We start from the raw sequence: 19009 nt of genomic DNA, 5'->3' as shown, positions 1-19009 counted from the left end.
CCATTATCCTGTATTACTAACTTGCCCTGACTGCTAATATTTAACTCATTGTATATTTCACTTAGATTTTTCTTTGGTTTGGGGCCACACACAGTGGTGCTCAGGCCTCACTCCTAGCTCTGTACTCAGGAATCACTTTGGTGGGGCTTTGAAGACCATCTGGGGTGCCAGGAATTGAACCCGGGTCAACTGTGCACCAACAGAGCATGTAAAATGCCACTATCTTTTCAAATCAATATTTATTTTTAAAATATTTACTTAAAAAATAGGAAGCAGCATGTTCACATTCTTTTCTTCCCTTTATTTAAACACCATGGTTCACAAAGTTGTTCATAATACAGTTGTCTCAGGCATTCAGTATTCTGATCCCAATCCCACCTCCAGTGTGACCTTCCCTCCACCATCCCCCCAAACACCCCCAAACCTGCCCCCTTAGCCAGCACACAGTAATGTGTTTTATATCACTTGTTACAACTAAATGGCTAAGAAAATTATCAAAAAATACTTTGGTAAAAAAAAAAATTTGAGGGGCTGGAGCAATAGCAATAGCAGTAGTAGGGCATTTGCCTTGCATGCGTCCGACCCGGGTTTGATTCCCAACATCCCATACGGTCCTCCAAGCACCGCCAGGAGTGATTCCCGAGTGCAGAGCCAGGAGTAACCCCTGAACATCGGCTGGGTGTGACCCAAAAAGCAAAAAAAACATTCATCTCACATTATTTTTATGTAATCGTGAGATCTAAAAATTCATAGTAGTTTTATTTAAATTCATAGTAGTTTTATTTGCATCTCCTCATGTTCATCTTTATCTGGTCATTTGTTTTTCCTGTGTCAGGGATCCAACCCAGGGTCTCACCCAGTGCCATACCAATGAGCCCATTCCCCAGACATCTTTCTTTAATTTGCAGTATGAATGTTATATTCCTGTGGTGGTTTGATGCAAATTCTTACTTGCCTGTGACCTGGAAATGTAAGGACTTCGTTTCTCTGCTCCCCTCATGTCCCCTCTGTTGAGCTGCTGCTGTGATGACCATGACTCCAGCCACCCTTGGCTGTGATGCTTGTGCGGTGGAGTTGCGTAGCTCACCTGGGGTTGCCCAGCATCTCACGTTCCTCACACTCAGCCTCAGTGCTCTCTGAGGGTTGCATTCCTGTAGCTGGTGTATTTGTATATCTACTGGCTGAAGGGCCACACTTCCTGGTCTGGCGTTGCTTATTTTAGTTTGGGTGCTCGTCAGTCCCCCTGAAGTGAGAATTCACCCTGCAGAGCAGCATCAGAGACGACAGGCAGAAGTGGTTCCTGCATCGTGCTTGCATATGTCTTGGGCACCAGGGGGTGAGCTTGCAGCCTCGTGATTCCCAGGCAGATATTTTAGCCACTGAACCAAATCCCAGACCCCACCCCTGCTGAAAATACTTCTAAATCTTTGTCTTTCTCATGACTAACAACATGATTGTATTTTCCTTTTCCGTTCTGGGGCATGTCTTTTAGGAAAGGTTACTTCTCGCTGAAAATCAGTGACCAGCAGTTCTTCTCTGAGCCGAAGCTGATCAACATACAAGCATTTTCAACACAGGTAAGGAAACTTTTGCATGATTAATAATTTCATGCTAAGTCTCAAGTGTAATCTGAGGTTTCTTGGACTCTTAGTAAAAATGATGAGCTAAATTAATATTGTTTTATTTGCTTCACATGCCGCTAGACCAGTGTTTGGCACTTGTGAACAATAAATAACCTTACAACCAAACAAGAACTTACATGTCTATAGTAAGTATTAGTTAGCATTTCTTATTCAGTCCTCACAATGACCTCATGTGACATTATTATCCCAAATTTTTCAGAAGAGGAAACTAAGTCACCGCAAGTTTTAGTCAGTGGTTTATGGTGATGTAGCTAAGTGAGGTGAGGTTTGTGTGCAGTCAGCATCTGTGCTGTTAACCATTGTATTATGGTGCCTGACTTGACAGTATTGAATCCAATACTGGCTTCTCAGAACAATTGGAAGTTGTTCCAGTTAAGACTTGTCTTATTCTTGGCTGAGTTTACTTAAATGTTTCTCCAGGGTTATTTTACCTATCATGTAGCCAGACGATGTCAAACTCAGTTTGCAGTAGTTACAGCACCTTGTTAACGATGAACTTAAATGGGGTGCCTGCATGGTCATCCGTCAAACGTGGGTCAGAGGAAATCCTGGTAGATGCTATAAAACTAAATGTGATGGTTCTTCTGCGCTTATCATTCAGCTGTCGACTTGAACTGATGTGTCCAGAATACATATTGTGGTCACTGTGCTGACTGGCTGAGCTTGAGGGAGTGAGCAGCTAAAATGCGCAGAGAGGGAAGGGAAAGGGCTATGTTCTCTTGAGAACAGATAGGGAAACACAGGCAGCCGCAGGATCAAATGTCCTATTTAGACAACCTAAATATCCAACTTGCCAGTGTGTAAATTCTATTCTGAGAAACAAGATCAGTGTTTTTTTTTTTACACAGATATGTTCATATTTTTTTTTTGCCCCCAATGAGCAGAGCAAGATCCCAGATAACATAGACTTGAAGCAAATCACTCTCCACACTGCTCCCCACCCATGTACCTCTTTTGCAGTCTCACCTCGGGTGACTGAAATCCAGGGATGATGAGAAATTCATCCCAAGCTAATTTGATCCCAGGGTTGGACAGAAAGTAGGAATTTCTTTCTTTCCCTTTTTGGGGCCACACACAGCAGTGCTCAGAGCTTATTCTTTTTTTTCTTTTCATTTCATTTCTTTTCTCTTTTTCTTTTTATTGAATCACCATGAGATAGAGTTACAAAGCTGTTCATGATCAGATTTTAGTCATGCAGTGTTCCAACGTCCATCCCTCCACCAGTGCACATTTCCCACCACCAATGTCCCCAGTTTCCTTCCCACCACCCTCCCCCTTCCCCTGCCACCAGTCTGTCTCTATGACAGGCACATTCCTTCTCTCTCTGTCTCTCTCTGTCTCTCTCTCTCTCTCTCTCTGCATATGTGTCTGTCTGTTTGTCTGTCTCTGTCTCTCTCTCTCACTTTTGGGCATTATGGTCTACAGTACAGATACTGATTAGTTATCATGCTTGCTCCCTCACCCACTTCCAGCATGCAGTTCTTATCCAGAGCAATCATTTCCAACTATCTTTGTCATAGTGCTCCCTTTCTCTATCCCAACTGTCAAGGCTTTTTCTTGCTCCCCACGCTCAGGCATCACTCCTAGTGGGACTCAGAAAACCATACGGGGTGCCTGGGATCAAACTCGGACTGGCTGCCTACAAGACACACGCCCTACCTGCTGTGCGATTGCTCCAACCCTAGGAATTCCTTTCTCAATTGAAGCTAAGATATTGTCTTATCTGTAAATTTGAGCAAATCAGGTCTCAGGATATACTGTCTTAGATGCTTCTTGCTGCTTAAGCTCACAAGTTGTGTATTGCTCGTTTTGGTTTGGGTTAACATGGTTACTTTGATTAGGTGAGTTAAAAAAGACAGGTAGATGTTGATGGTTGACTTCCTAACCAGAGAGGGTTAGTTCCCAGGGTTTCCCTAATAAAACTTTACCCAAATCAAGTGAGTAGATAGTGATTTCTATTTTTCTATTATCTTCATTATATGAGAAGTTGTTCCCATTTTAACTTTCAGAAAGTTGCAGTTGGAGTTAGGGAGATGCACTGGGATCCTGGCTTGATTCCCCACACTCCACAGCCCTGGACGCCCTGAGCATGGCAAGGTCTGGGCATGGAAGTGTCAGGATTAATTGGCCAAGTGTCACAGGGAGAGTCCTCTAGTCCCCAACACTCCTGAATTCCTGTAGCCCCCAAAGGTGGAATCTTAGAAATACATTTTCTTAGCATTTTCTTCCCTTACCTTTCTGTGATATTTTGCCATGAATCTGTGCCTCCCTGAAGATTTCCTCATGCGAGTTAATTTGATCATTTCCATTTACAGATCTTGACATCACCTCTGACATTCGCTTTTGAAATCTGAGGGGTCACTTATTCCCATGTAGAGAATCATAGCTTTTGAACTCTCACTTGGGAATTTTGAGGACCAGCTGTTATCTGGATTTTCGCTCTGTGATTATTATAATAATGCATTAGTTAGACATTACTTTAATAGGTACTGAAATTTCCAGGAGGCCAGGAGGGTACTTGGGTAATTTATAAAGAAAGCCGTTTGGATTAAAGAAGGCAGTGTGCTGAGAAGTCCAAGATGGTTCAACTTCAGATGATATAAAATAACCAGGAGAACGTTTTCTTTGGCTTCTGGACTCAGGGGATTTGTGTGTTTGTTTGTTTACGTGAATATTTTTTCCCTGTTGTGGTTCAGTAACTTTTATCTTTATGAAGGGGCATTTTATCTGTTGCTCACATTGGTGAGGAAAGCCAGTGCTCCTCAGGAGAGTGTTGGTTTGCTTTTCTGATGGTCCCACAGGAGATAACCAGATGGTTGCTGTACTCACTGGGCCCCACAGTCTGCTCAGGCCGAGCTGAGATGCGCTTCTTCAGGCTGTAGGAGACACAGCTGGAGGAACTTAGTCGGAGACCTGAAAGAGCAGGAACTCAGTACAGACACCTTCCTGACGCAGAGCCCATTCTGCTCAGCCCACAATCGCCTCAGCTCTGATTAGGCTCTCCTGGAGTCACACAACTGAAGGGTTTCCGACCTTGACCTGGTCTCAGTTACAAAGCAGAGGGAGATACCTCCAGGGAGTGGGGAGGGGAGGGGAGGACACCAGGAGGTGCTCTGGAATGATGGGGGGGAGGTGTTGAAGCCTCAGGTGCAACTGGGCATGCTTTCTGTTGTTTTACTTAAAAAAAAAAGGTTGATTTCCGGGGTGTTACTGAGGAATATTTTTTTTTTCTTGAGAAGGGGGCAGTTTTATTTGGATTTTATTCTCAAACTTATTTGAGAGCCTCTGGTGCAACTGAAGAGAGCAGAGACGTTAGAGAGATAGAAGCAAGCAGCTCTCCTCATTTTACTTCTGGTGAATTCTCTGTTTTTTTTTTCCCTTTTTGAGTCACTCCCGGCAGTGCTCAGGGGTTACTCCTAACTCTGTACTCAGCAGTTACTCCTAGTGGTGCTCGGGGGACCATATGGGATGCCGGGAATCAAACCCAGGTCAGCCACATGCAAGGCAAATGCTCTCCCCACCGTGCTGTTGCTCCAGCCCCCAGAATTCTCTGTTCTTGAAGAAGCTTGAGGACCCTCCAGAAGCAGAGGTGGAAATGAACTTCTCTTTCAGTGATTAGTAGGACGGATGGATGGCACCTCTGGCAAAAGCTTTGCCTTTGTGGAATGAGCTAGCACTGAGGGGCGGGGTGGAGGTGCAGGAGCATCAAAACATCAACCCAGCCGCAGAAGGCTGGCTGCTCGTCCACTCGGTGGCTGTTTCTTCCTTCTCCGTGTTCTCTTTACCTCTCTTTTTCTTAACTCCTCAGGCCCCCTATGTGCTGAGAAACGAGGCTCTGCGTATCAGCAGAGGAGAGAAGGGGACCATCACCAACCAGCTGCTCGACATCCGGGATGACGACAACCCCCAGGATGTGGTTGTCGAGGTGCTGGACCCTCCGCTTCACGGCCAGTTGCTGCACACGCTGCAGTCGCCCCCGGCTCCACTCTATCAGTTCCGGCTGGACGAATTGTCCAGGGGCCTTGTCCACTACGCTCATGGGGGCTCACACGGCACTTCTGACGTGGCAGTGCTGCAGGCCAACGATGGACACTCCTTCCAGAATATTCTCTTTCACGTGAAGATTGTTCCCAAGGTAGGTGTTTTTCTTTTCTTTTCTTTTATCTTTTCTTTCTTTTTTTTCTTTTTATTCTTTTCTTTTTTCTTTTTCTTTTTTTTTCTTTTTTCTTTCCTTTCCTTTTTTTTTTTTTTTTGTGGGTGGTGGGATGGTGGGGCTACAAGGGCCTGTGCTCAGGGCTTACTACTGGCTCTGCACTCAGGAGTGGCTTCTGGTAGGGCTCAGGTATCTGGGGTGCTGGGGATTGAATTGGGGCTGGGTACTGAGGTAAGGCAAGTGCCTTATCCACTCTCCTGTCTGACCTGGGAGGTGTCATTCTTAAACAACAGTTTCCTTTCACCTAGGTGCAGAGTTCTGTTGATATTATTCTGAAATACTCATAAATATATATAGCTGTTTGTTCACACATATAAGTACTGGTTTAAAGTAAAGTAAAGTAAAGGTACTGGTTTAGGCATATCAAATACACAACGGATAGCTTGCAAGGCTCTGCCGTGCGGGCAGAATACTCTCGGTAGCTTGCCAGGCTTTCCGAGAGGGATAGAGGCTTTTGGGGCGACCTCTAATCGCCCTCGTAGGTGTTACCATATTTGAACCCTATCAAATATAGTAGGGAAATTCTGGAAGATAGGTATTTAGTGTCTAAAGCGGCCGCACAGGTCCCAAAGCATCCTAGAGTGTGGCGGCAGCTGGGTAGTGGAGGTAGTGTCGGTAGTGGAGGTCTGCCAGTGAGGTATTTATCTGCTCCCGGTAGGGGTAGGGTGGGTCTTCTGTGTGCAATCCAATCCCTGGGTCCCTGGTGGTTGGTGGAAGCAGACAGGGCAGGGTAGGGTGGGGCTCCTGATTAGAATCCCTTTGTCACCTGTGGTTGGTGGGAGCAAGCAGAGAATCTCTGTCCCTGGGTCCGTTGAGCCTGGAGTCCAAGGTCTCAGAGAGTTCCGCTTATCTTGTTCTGTGGGGCTTCAGTCGTGCGTGAGTCTCGGCCAGAGTGGCCACGCGGGTCCGGAAAGCATCCTGGAGTGTGGCGGCGGCTGGATAGTGGAGGTAGTGTCTGAAAACCAGCAGGACTGTACTACTGTACAAAAAGGGAGACATCCGTGACATTGGCAACTATCACCCTATCTGCCTATTGTCTGTCATCTACAAGTTGTTCCCTCGAGTCATCCTAAATAGGATTGGCAGAACACTAGATGAAGGACAACCATGCAAGCAAGCCGGGTTCTGCAAAGGATTCAGCACCATTGACCACATCCACACAATAACCAAGCTCATTGAGGTTTCTCGGGAGTTCAAGATGCCGCTCTGTCTAATGTTCATTGATTTAAAGAAGGCCTTTGATTTTGTTGAAACGGAAGTGGTCATTGAAGCCCTAGCCAATCAGGGCATTCAAGCTCAATACATCAAGATCCTCCATGAGCTGTATTACGGATTCACTACCAGGATCTCACCATTCTACAAAGAAGTAATCATTGATGTCAAGAGAGGGGTTCGGCAGGGTGATACCATTTCACCGAAACTCTTCAGTGCCACCCTCGAGAACATCATCCGATGACTGGAATGGGAAGGAATGGGAGTGAAGATAGATGGTCGGCAACTACACCACCTCCGCTTTGCTGATGACATTGTTTTAATAACACCAAACATCAGCCAAGTGGCACAAATGCTGGCCGACTTCAACCGTGAGTGTGAAAAGGTTGGACTACAGCTGAATCTTATGAAGACAATGTTTATGAGAAACAACCTCGTTCCTGACGCCCCATTCGCTCTCAACGGAACGACCATCTCCGAATGCAACAGCTATGTGTACCTAGGTCGAGAAGTCAACATGACAAATGACCTGGCACCCGAGCTGCGCAGGAGGAAGAGAGCAGCTTGGAACGCCTTCAAGAGCGTCAAAGAAATAGTTAAGAGGACGAAGAACCTCCGGCTCCGGGCACATCTCTTTGATTCCACTGTTCTTCCTGCATCAACATACGCCTCAGAGACCTGGGCCCTATGCAAACAGGATGAGAACGCTATTCCGGTCTCCCACAGAGGAATTGAAAGAGCTATGCTTGGAATATCACGTTTCACTCAAATGAGAGAAAGAATCCGGAGTTCCGACCTCCGTCGATGATCAAGAATCAGAGACGCTGTCTCATTTGCCAAGGTGTCAAAAATCAGATGGGCTGGTCACATAATGAGATTTAAAGACAACCGCTGGACTAGAGCTGTTACCTACTGGATTCCACGGGATGTCAAAAGACCGCGTGGCCGCCCACCTACCAGATGGTCAAACTTCTTCATCAAGATCATGAACGATCGGTTTGAGGCTCTTTGTGTTCCTAGAGTGAACAGACGTCATTGGGCTACATTAGCACGCGACAAGGACAAATGGAGACGTTACTGGCGCCCACTCGAGTAAATCGATGATTAACGGGAAGTCAAGTGATCAAGTGATCAAGTTCACACATGTATTATGTACTTTTATTGTGGAGCTACTTAAGAATAAACTTTGTTACCAAAGTTTAATAAAAGGTAGTTCCCAATCTCAAGAGTAGTTATATATTTTGTTCAGGAAAACCCTTGCTCTAAGAGAACTATTCCCAGGTTCTCTTCAGAATGGGAAACTTTATGTTGACTTTCTCCCTTAAAAATGCATCAGTTTACTGATACTTCTTATATCCTCTCTTAGAATGATCATAAAAAAATCAAATGCACCCTGGTTCCTGTCCTAAAACCATGTGACACTCATAGTCAGGTTATTATACAGAGTTGAAAAGGATGGGAAAGTTTAGCCATTGTGCTAGCCCAACTGAATCATGGTGAGAGAGCTCTCTCTTTTGCTACATACAAACCATAGGGTAGGAGTAGGAAACCTTTCTTCTGCCAAGAGCCATTTAGATAGATATCTGGCATCATTCATAATCCTTACAGTCTAGGCAGATGGGCTGTAGACAGCGAACAAGAAGTTTCCATGTTTGTCCCATCATGTACCAGGTCTATGCCACATGATTTCTTGAACCTTTAATGGCCTGTGGACTGGACATTTCCAGCGATAGCCTGAGGATTGTAGCCCAGAAAAGCAGTGCTGTCAGCTGGAGTCATTTCTATGCTGACCTCATGTTTTTGTCTTACCCACCATAATTCCAACTTATCTACCTACTTACTTCCCTAACATTTTTCTTTGAATCAATTAAAATATTTATTGGGGCCTTATCCTAATGAATATTTTTTAACTCTTAGGATCATTGTATCCTATACTTTTTCTCCCAACAGTACAATTTACATATTATACATTAGATAGATAGATAGATAGATAGATATAGCATGACCGTTTTATATAATTTTAAACATGTACCATATCAGATGTTCTTAGAGATTTCTGATGTAATGGCTATCACATTTTGGGACAATACTGGGCTAACCTAACCTAACCAAGAGACTTATTGAAAAACTTCTTTTGGCTATTTCATCTTTGGTTTCTTGGTTTGGGGGCCATACCAGACAGTGCTTAGGGCTTCCTCCTGGTTCGGGGCTCAGGGTTAATTCCTGACAACACCAGGGATTGAATCTGGCTTGGCCACATTCAAGACAAGCTCCATAACAACTGTTACATCTCTATATTCTCAGTAACATCATATACTATCTGATGCTAGTTCACCAGAAGATCTTTTCTCCAGTACAGCAAGAATGACCCTTTTTCTTGGTGGTAGATTGGGAGACAGAATGTTTTTTAACATGGTACTCTAAATATCAGTACATAATTAAGTGTCATTAATGATTAGTAAGAGAGACCAATTTGCTGAGGACAATTTAGAAATCACTTGTCACTTTCCTACCAGTGATCAGTCAAAATTTGTGATGGATCCTTGGTGTGGGGGGTGGTGACGTAAAACAGCTGAACCTAAAACTATCTGCTGGCTGGTTTCTTCACTCTTGTGTCATTATTTCCAGCTCCTGAAGTCAGTGATGGTGGCAAAAAGATAGATGGGAGTAAGTGAAGACTTACTTATGAGATGAGTCGGCACAGAGCCAGCTTGTAGCTAATCCTAATTATCACTCTGCAAACAACCGCCCTGGGAGATGAGATTTAGTTCTGAAGAGATGAAGTCTAGACACAAAAACTTTTCTTTTCTTCCCACTTGGGGTCTTTCCAAAGGTTGTCGCAGGGGTTCCTTGCAGCCGAGCAGCCGCCTTTCCTAGCATCTTTCATCTCCAAGTGTAGGCTTCAGAGCAGTTTGTTGCACAATTATTTCACATGGTGTGGCCCACAGTTGAAGGGTATTTCTAGGGGGTTAGCTGCTATGGCTACCCTAGAAAAACAAAGAAAAACTCATAGCTTTTTATCCCTTTTTGGTTATGAATAAAGTCTCAGCATAGAACTTGAGAGCCTTGCAGGGCTTCGAACTCAGGAATTATGTCGGTGTTTATGGTGTTTGGCCCTCCCCCCGCCGCCCCTCTCCCTCACTTCATCTCTGTAGTGATGCTGTTATTACACTGCATTCCTTCGAGTGTCGGTCTTTCATGTCTCATCAGTGACCTAATGGCTACTAAACCAAGGAACTGGCATGGCAAAGGCAGTGACCAGCCCTCAGTTCCATTCGATAGCTTAATAAGAAATTTGACACTGCAACAAAGTAGTATTTATGAATAGACATTATACTTCATTTGAGAAATGACAAGTTCTCTTCCTTTTATCTAATTGCAAATCTTAGCCAAGAGGGTTAAAATGAAAGTCTTCATAATTTTAGTTTTTCTAAAGAAAATTCTACACTGGGTAGTTTTTTTTTTAATTTAAATCTTTATTTAGCACTAATGCTTCGATTGGAAAAAAAATGAAAACATTGGATCTTCACTAATTCTGTGATGTCTGTACAATTACTCTCTGTCATTTCTCTAACAGTGGGCACTGGAGAGAAGGGGAAGAAGCATTTACTTTTAGTAAAGGTATTGGTGCTAGCACTACAATTTTGAATTGTGCTCACTCTGATTCCTCACTCTTTAATTGCATGACTCTTTACATTCTAGTCCCTAGTTTTCACTCTCTTGGCCTTATACATTCTTATACCTTTAACGGACACACTGGACAAGGCATTTAGTTCTTTTCTCGATGTCCTATCCAAGTTTTCTAGGCCCCAGGCTTCCCCATGGACTCCACACATCTTGTTACAAGCAAAGCTATTTATAATCATAAGTCTACCAAAGCCCAAGAAGAGAAAAAACTAGCCTCAGTTGATAGCAGTTTCCAGCAAATGTGGAGCCAGCATGATTGATTTTGTTTGGAAAATCTTCTCTGGAGATGGGTGACCCCCATGTCCCTCTCCTGACTCTTTTTAAGGTTACCTGCTGATGTCTTTGCTGGTAGCTTAAGTGAGATCGCCAAGGGGGTTAGGGCTAATTCCTGGTGAATGGGTAGATAAACTAATTCTGATGCAGTTCAACAGAAGCTTTAACCTCACTGTCACTGTCACTGTCATCCTCATCGATTTACTCAAGCAGGTGCCAGTAAATCCCAGTCCTGAGATTTTAGAAGCCTCTCCTTACTCGTCTTTCCCAATGCTGCCATATTGGATGCTCTTTCAGGGTCAGGGGAATGACACCTGTTATTGTTACTGTTTTGGGCATATCGAATACACCACAGGTGGCTTGCCAGAGTCTTCCTGGGGGCAGGATACTCTCGGTAGCTTGCCAGGCTCTCTGAGATATATATATATATATATATATATATATATATATATATATATTTCCCGCTGTGATTTGTTGCCTACTCTCTGAACCCCATCAAATATGGTGTGGTAATTATGGAAAATGGGTAGGAAATGTCTTATGATCACAATCACAATCAATCACAACCATCCTGTTATTCGTCGATTGCCTCGAGCAGGCCCCAGTAACGTCTCCTTCGTCCTAGCCTGTGAGATTTTTTTAAAAAGTGCCATATTCAAGGCTCTTTCAGAGTTAGGAGAATGAGAGCCTTCATTGTTACTGGTATTTGGCATATTGGGTACGCCACGGAGAGTTTGCCAGACTCTGCCGTGTGGGCAGGTTATATTCGGTAGCCTTCCAGTTTGTCCAAAAGACAGTTTTTGGACAAACTGTCTTATGATGTGTCCAGGAATATGATCACTCATGTGTAAGTCTCGGCCCGAGCATGTGGAAAGCGGCCTAGAGTATAGCAGTGGTTGGGTAGTGGAGATCGGCTGCTAGGGCTGGGTCCCTTGGGGTGGGGAGGGCTCTCACCTAGTAAGAGAAATGAAAGAGGAAGAAGTGCTCGGAGAAGGTTGCGTCGTGGGACAGATGTGCTTTCTCTCGAACCAAGCACATCACGGGACTGGCTCATTTTCACAGGTTGGACAGATTTGGGGCTCCTATCTTTGAACTGCTTTCTCAAGTCAGAGACAGGCAGCCTTTGGGAAACCACTGCTGACCTTGGGGTTCCCTTTCCTGGACAGAGGGTGTAGTGAGTGTCAGTTCCACCTTAGCTTCTCAAATTCCGTATCCATTTCCCCAATCTTGGATGGTACTCTTCAGCTGGGCAGTGAATAAACCCCACTACCATGCCCCAGGCTCTTTTCAGAGTCACTGTGGAGGAAAGAGACCCAGGACTGAGGATGAAACTCCTACTGGGGGAAGGAGGGAAAAGAAACCAAGAAGATTAAAAGGTAATAAAGAGTGCTCTGCTGAACAGGCTGTCATTAATTGGATGGATCAGCATCCCCCGACCTGCTCGAGAGATGATCCTTAAGCAATCTGACATCTCATAACGGACTAAGATGTGGGCAGGAGAGACTCCTACTATTGGTGGGTTCTCGTCACTCCGGGGCTGTCAAGGAATTACCTTCTTTTCCGTTAATTAAGATGCCCATGGAAACAGGGATTCTTTTTCCACGTTGGTGATGAATTTGATGATCTCTCTGACCTACTTTGTTGTTGGAGCAGTTATTTTCTGCAACGGGGTAATGCTTTGATGTTAGAAGTCCCAGAAGGTCATGACCTGAACTGGGTGGAACATTGTGTTGCCACGAATCCTTTCTGGCTGTTGGAATTTCGTGAGGGTCTCAGTTTCCTTAATCTCACCAGCCCATTGAGTATCTCATAGGGACACAGATTATCAGGATACATAATAAAAATTTTTATGGAGACACATAATGTCTTATAGGGACGCATTAATGTTTGTGGAAATTGCAAATTCAAATTATACAAAAACTATATTTAATAAACTCTTTCTCCTAAATAAATGAATCACAGCATGTATCAGGGTTTTATTATATTTTGATTTCCTTAATCTATTCAATTTGGTGTCTCTGAAAGGACTTCACTGAGAAAACATTTGGTTTAATCATATACCTATACATTTATATTTTGACATAAAAATATGTAAATATAGTATAGTTATATCTGTAAAGTAGTTGAAATCTTCTGGGAAAGAAGGCTCCATGTTCTTTATTTTTCCCATTTTTGTTTGTGTACTTGGATTTACAGTAGCATAAAAGATCATTTTTTTAAAAAATTAAAGTAAAAATAAATTTTTAAAAAGATAGTTTATGCATGCTTTTTTAAATAAGTTTATTGGATCACCGTGAGATGCAGTTACAAACTTGAATGATTACACTTCAGTCACACAATGCTCAAGCACCCATCCCTCCACCAGTGCATATTTCCCACCACCATTGTTCCCAGTATCCTACACGCCACCCCCACCCCACTACACTCCCTGCCTCTGTAGCAGGTACATTCCTTCTTACTGCCTCTCTACTTTTGGGCATTATGATTTGCAATACAGATACTAAGAGGCCTTCATGTTTGGTCCTTGGTCTACTTTCAGCACACATCTCCCATCCTAGGCGATCCCTCCAGTCATTCTTTACTTAGTGCTCCCTTCTCCATCCCAACTGCCTTTTCCCCCAGCACATGGGGATGACTTCCAAACCATGGCATGATCCTCCTGGTCCTTATCTCTACTGTCCTCCGGTGTTAGTCTCATATTATGCTACTCTACATTCCACAAATGAGTTATGCATGCTTTTATTCCAGAACGACACCCATCACCAGAGAACCTCCTTCCCTTAACAGTGTCCCAAAGACCCCGAACTTTCTAAATTCTGGACCTGAAGAAGGAAGCCTCTGAAATTTACACATACTTTGACAAGCACAGAAATAACTCAATGATGTTTCTTTCCATTATTCTTGATCCTGATAAATAGCATCTAAGCTTCATCTAATATGTCCCAGGTCTCAGAGTCCCTCCCTAAAATCCAAATGCCCCACAAGATTAAAAATTGAAAAGCTATGTGAGTCTTTTCTGAATAGAGTACATTTTTGTAAACTAAACAAAATGTTATGACGACACTTACATCCATAATATTTTTCCATTTAATTCCGTTTTAAGCTTTCACCTTGCTGTTTTGGCCTCTAGTTGGGGTGTACGATCATTTAGGCATAGTATTATATCACAAATTTTTATACGAGGACAAAAGAATTTTTATTTTGTTTATAGGAGTTTTTTTCTTCCAAATTATGGAGGCTTAGCCCTTACTTTTGGTTTTCAGCATTAATATTTTTGGCGGTATAATATATAATGACTATTATGACTAACCTTTATTATCAACATTTCTGTATGCCTATTATTCTATGAAATGAATTTAAAGCACTGTTTTAATTTTGCTCTCAGTTTTATTTGGTATTTCATTACTTTTTATGTGGCAACCTGAAAGAAATATAAAACATCACCAGGTAGGAAATTATTCAACTAATATTATGGCTAATTTCTTGAGTTTACAGAGATATATGTACCATTGTGGAAGGAAAAAAAAGTACAAGGAGATAAAGAAATTGCAAAATGTCAGAATCATTGGGGAAATTGGTGAAAATTTGTTTGATTTTTATGTACTTTAGCTATAAAAAATACACAGGCTTCATTAATTTCTCCTTGAATCATTTCAAGACTCTCTTCTATAAGAAAGTTATTGAAAATACCATCTTAATCGTAATGAATTGTAAGAATTATGTTTTTCCCCTTAACAATATGCTTCTTCTCCTTAGATATCATTTGTATTTTCTCAAGTACTATAAACTAATTCAATACATATATATGTATGTATATATATATATGTTTATATATTAGCCTTCAATAAAGGTAAATCTTAATGGGAGACTGAAGTGAGAACAAGCAGGATGTTTACCTTGCACGTTACTGAGTTCAGTCCCTGGTACCACATCTGGTTCCCCAAGCACTGCCAGGAATGATTCCTGAACACAGAGCTAGGAGTAAATCCTGAGCACTGCCCATGTGGCCCACAAACAGCAACAAAAAAAAAAATCTTCTAAAATCTATATGTATAGACTTTTAGTAGAACTATTTCAGGAATTTGTTATTTTCATTTTTTTTCACTCTTTAACTTTACTTCATACCTTCTTGAAATATAAGGGGATATTATATTTCAAGAACCAAATGAAAAAACTAGCCAACAAATGAAATATCAAAATGGAAAAGCAACCTAAAGAATGGGAATAAATATTTGAAACCAAATATCTTAAATGGAGTTAATGTCTAAAAATATGCAAGAAACTAAAATATTTAATAGAATATTTTTCATTTACAGAAGTTTTCCTTTTTTATTATTTTATTGAATCACCGTGAGATAGTTACAAGCTTTCATGTTTGGGCTACAATCACAAAATAGAGTAAGGACCTGCAGAGACATATTTCACAAGAAAAAATGCTGAGCAATGGGGCTATAGCTCGGAAGAAGCACCCTTGCCTTGCTTGTATGATGCCTTGGTCCCATACATTCCTTACCCTGCAGGGGCTGGGGTAAGGAGGAAGACAAATAAACAGCCATAAGCAAACTTTATAACTTTGTGGCTGTGTTGTATTCCACTGTGTAGATGTACCATAATTTCTTTATTCATTCATCTGTTCTCAGGCACTTGGGTTGTTTCCAGATTCTTCCCATTGTGAACAGTGCTACAATGAACACAAATGAGATTTCTGCTGTGTTTTTGAGCCCTTGGGGTATATCCCAGAAGTGGTATTGATGGGTCAAATGGGAGCTCGATTTCTAGTTGTTTTTTTTTTTTTAGTTTTTATTTATTTTTTTTAGGAATGTCTGTATTGTTTTCTTTTGAAAAGACTGGGCAGGCAGGCCTTTCCCCTAACTATGGATAAGAGTCCCTTTCTCCCTTCATCCACACCAACACTGGTTGTTCAGTCTATATGGTATGAGATGATATCTCATTGTAGTTTTGATTTGCATCTCCCTGATGATTAGTGATATAGAGCATTTTTTTTTCATGTGCCTTTTTGCCATTTCTGTTTCTTCTTGGAGGAAGTTTCTGTTCATTTCTTCTTCCCGATTTTTATGGGGTTAAATTTTTTTCTTGTAAAGTTCTGCCAGTGCCTTATGTATCTTGGATATTAACCCCTTATCTAATGACTATTGGTTAAATGATATTTCCCATTCAGTGGGCTGTCTATATACCTTGGTCACCTTATTTATTTATTTATTTATTTATTAAGTGCAGAAGCTTCTTAGTTTCATGTTTGTTTATCTTTGCCTCCACTTGCTTGTTCAGTGGTGTTTCATCTTTGAAGATGCCTTTAGTTTCAATGTCATAGTGTGTTCTGCTTACGTTTTCCTCCATGTACCTTATGGTTTCAGGTCTGATATTGAGGTCTTTAATCCATTTTTATCTGACTTTTGTTTCAGGCATTAGAAACATGTCTGAGTTAATTTTTTTTCTTTTTTTGCATGTTTTCCCAGCATCACTTGTTGAAAAGGCTTTCCTTGTTCCATTTCATAGTTCTTGTTCCTTTATCAAAGATTAGTAAGTAAGTAAGTAAAGGCCCTCCCGTTGTTCGTCGATTTGCTCGAGCGGGCCCAGTAACGTCTCCATTGGAGACTTTGTTGTTACTGTGTTTGGCATATCGATTACGTCACGGGGAGCTTGCCAGGCTCTGTCGTGCGGGCGAGATACTCTCGGTAGCTTGCCGGGCTCTCCGAGAGGGGCGGAGGAATCGAACTTGGGTTGGCCATGTTGGCTGCGTGCAAGGCAAACGCCCTACCCGCTGTGCTATCGATTAAGTGATCACATATTTAAGGGTCTGTGTCAGGATATTCAACTCTGTTCCATTGGTTTGCAGGTCTGGCTTTATTCCAATACCATGCTGTTTTAATTATTACCACTCTGTAATACACTTTACAGCTGGGGAAGTTTGATGTCTTCCACCTTCTTTTCTCAACAATTGTTTTAACTATTCGTGGCATTTATTGTTCCATATGAATTTCAGAAGTGTTTGATCTATTTATTTGAAAAAATGTCATGGATATCCCTACGGGATTTCATTGACTCTGTATAATGCTTTGGGGAGCATAGCCATTTTGACAATGTTAATCCTTCTAATTCATTAGCAGGGGATGTGTTTCCATTTCCTTTTGTCCTCTTTTATTTCTTGAAGTAGCATTTTGTGGTTTTCTTTGTATAGGTCCTTCACCTCTATATTTAAGGTAATCAATTTTCTGAGACATCATTGTCAACAGGAATTTTAAAAAATATCTCTTCTCTTTCATTATTTGTATATAGGAAAACCATGGACTTTTAAGTATTGATTTTTTTAACCTGCCACTTTACTATAAAATCTATTGTTTCTAGTAGTTTTTGTTTGTTTTTGTGTTTGTTTTGCTTATAAATGGATAGTATCATGCTGAATGAAATGAGTTCGAAGTAGAGGGACAGACCTGGAATTCGGGGTATATATATAACAAAAGTAGTATAAAACTAATATCCAAGCACAGAAAAAACAGGGACCAGGAGGACTGGTCCACAGTTGGAAGCTTGTCACAAATATGTGTAAGTGTAGCAGGGAAAGGGAGAAGCAGATAGAATAGAGAAGGAACCACTATGACATTAATAGTTGGAAATGATTACTCTGCACAAAAACTGAGTGCTGAAAGTAGGTAGAGGGATATACATGATAACCTTTCAGTATTTGTATTTCAAACCATGATGCCCAAAAGGAGAAAGAGAAAGAGATAGAAAAGTGCAAGCCACAGAGGTGATGGGGTGGCATTTTAAGAGGAACTGAGATCATTAGTGTTGAGAAATGTATACTAGTGAAGGGACAGGTGTTGAAGTATTGTACAACTGAAACCCAGTCATGAACAACTTTCTACCGTACCTCATGGTGATTCAATTAAAAAATAAATTTAAGAAACAAATAGCCACAATACAAGAAAAGATAAATAATATAAGACGAATAGTATAATGACATAATATCATTCCTAATATATTGATAATGTAAGAGAAATAATATAAGTTAAATAAGATGAGAAAAGCGGCTCCCCATCAATAATCATCCAAGAAGTGCAAATTAAAGTAACAAGGAGCTAGCACTTTGTTTCTGTTGGAATGACTTATTTGTTTTCTATAAAACAAAACTTGATCAGTTTAAATTACACTGGCAAATTTTTACAGATAACACTTCTGTATGAAAAATGTGATGACAAATTTTATGCAAATTTTTAAAAAAGTATGTCTTGAATAAAATTATTTATTATCACTGTTGTTGTTGTTGTTGCTGTACTTTTGATAACATGATTACAACAGAGTAAACGTGTAAGGCTTTGATGTACAGCTACTGAACCCACCACCATCAAAGTGCCCAGGATCCCCCACTGCTGTCTTTATGTTACTTTTAACCCACCTCTTCATTCACCACTTCTCTTTCCCTCCACTTTCTGATAATCTCAGGTTTGTAATCTAGTGTTAATGGTTTTGCTTGTGCCCGTGCAGTTTTTCCAATACTCTTATTTTTGGGTTTTTTTTTGCTTTTGGGTCACACCTGGCGATGCACAGGGGTAACTCCTGACTCATGCACTCAGGAATCACTCCTGGTGGTGCTTGGGGGACCATATGGGATGCTGGGCATCAAACCCAGGTCCACCGCGTACAAGGCAAACACCCTACCTGCTGTGCTATGGCTCCAGCCTCAGCAATGGACTTTCTTTTCTTTTTTTGGGGGGGGGGTCACACCCGGCGATGCTCAGGGGTAACTCCTGATTTGACACTCAGGAATTACTCCTGGCAGTGCTCAGGGGACCATATGGGATTCTGGGAATCGAACCTGGGTTGGTCACATGCAAGGCAAACGCCCTACCTGCTGTGCTATGGCTCCCAGCCCTCCAATACTATTATTGAAGGGACTTTTCTTGCTCCACTTCTTGCTCTCAGCGCTTTTGTCATAAATTAACTGTTCATAGAACTGAGA

At 41.8% G+C, this 19009-nt stretch overlaps 1 protein-coding gene across 1 annotated transcript in view; it reads left to right on the top strand.

Annotated features, from left to right (window-relative positions):
• FRAS1 (Fraser extracellular matrix complex subunit 1) overlaps window positions 1-19009 on the top strand; it is a 508077-nt gene that overhangs the window by 326496 nt on the left and 162572 nt on the right. Inside the window, exons 28-29 of the mRNA XM_056111320.1 lie at window positions 1493-1577; window positions 5452-5778. Of these exons, the coding sequence (XP_055967295.1) occupies window positions 1493-1577; window positions 5452-5778 (412 nt within the window). The remainder of the gene's footprint in view (window positions 1-1492; window positions 1578-5451; window positions 5779-19009) is intronic.

This window comes from Sorex fumeus, unplaced genomic scaffold (genome assembly GCF_029834395.1).
Source record: "Sorex fumeus unplaced genomic scaffold, SorFum_2.1 ptg000013l, whole genome shotgun sequence".
In the NCBI taxonomy this organism is placed as follows: domain Eukaryota; kingdom Metazoa; phylum Chordata; class Mammalia; order Eulipotyphla; family Soricidae; genus Sorex; species Sorex fumeus.
The sequence above is the reverse complement of the archived record's forward strand: the minus strand, read 5'-3'. Positions and strand labels throughout refer to the sequence as shown.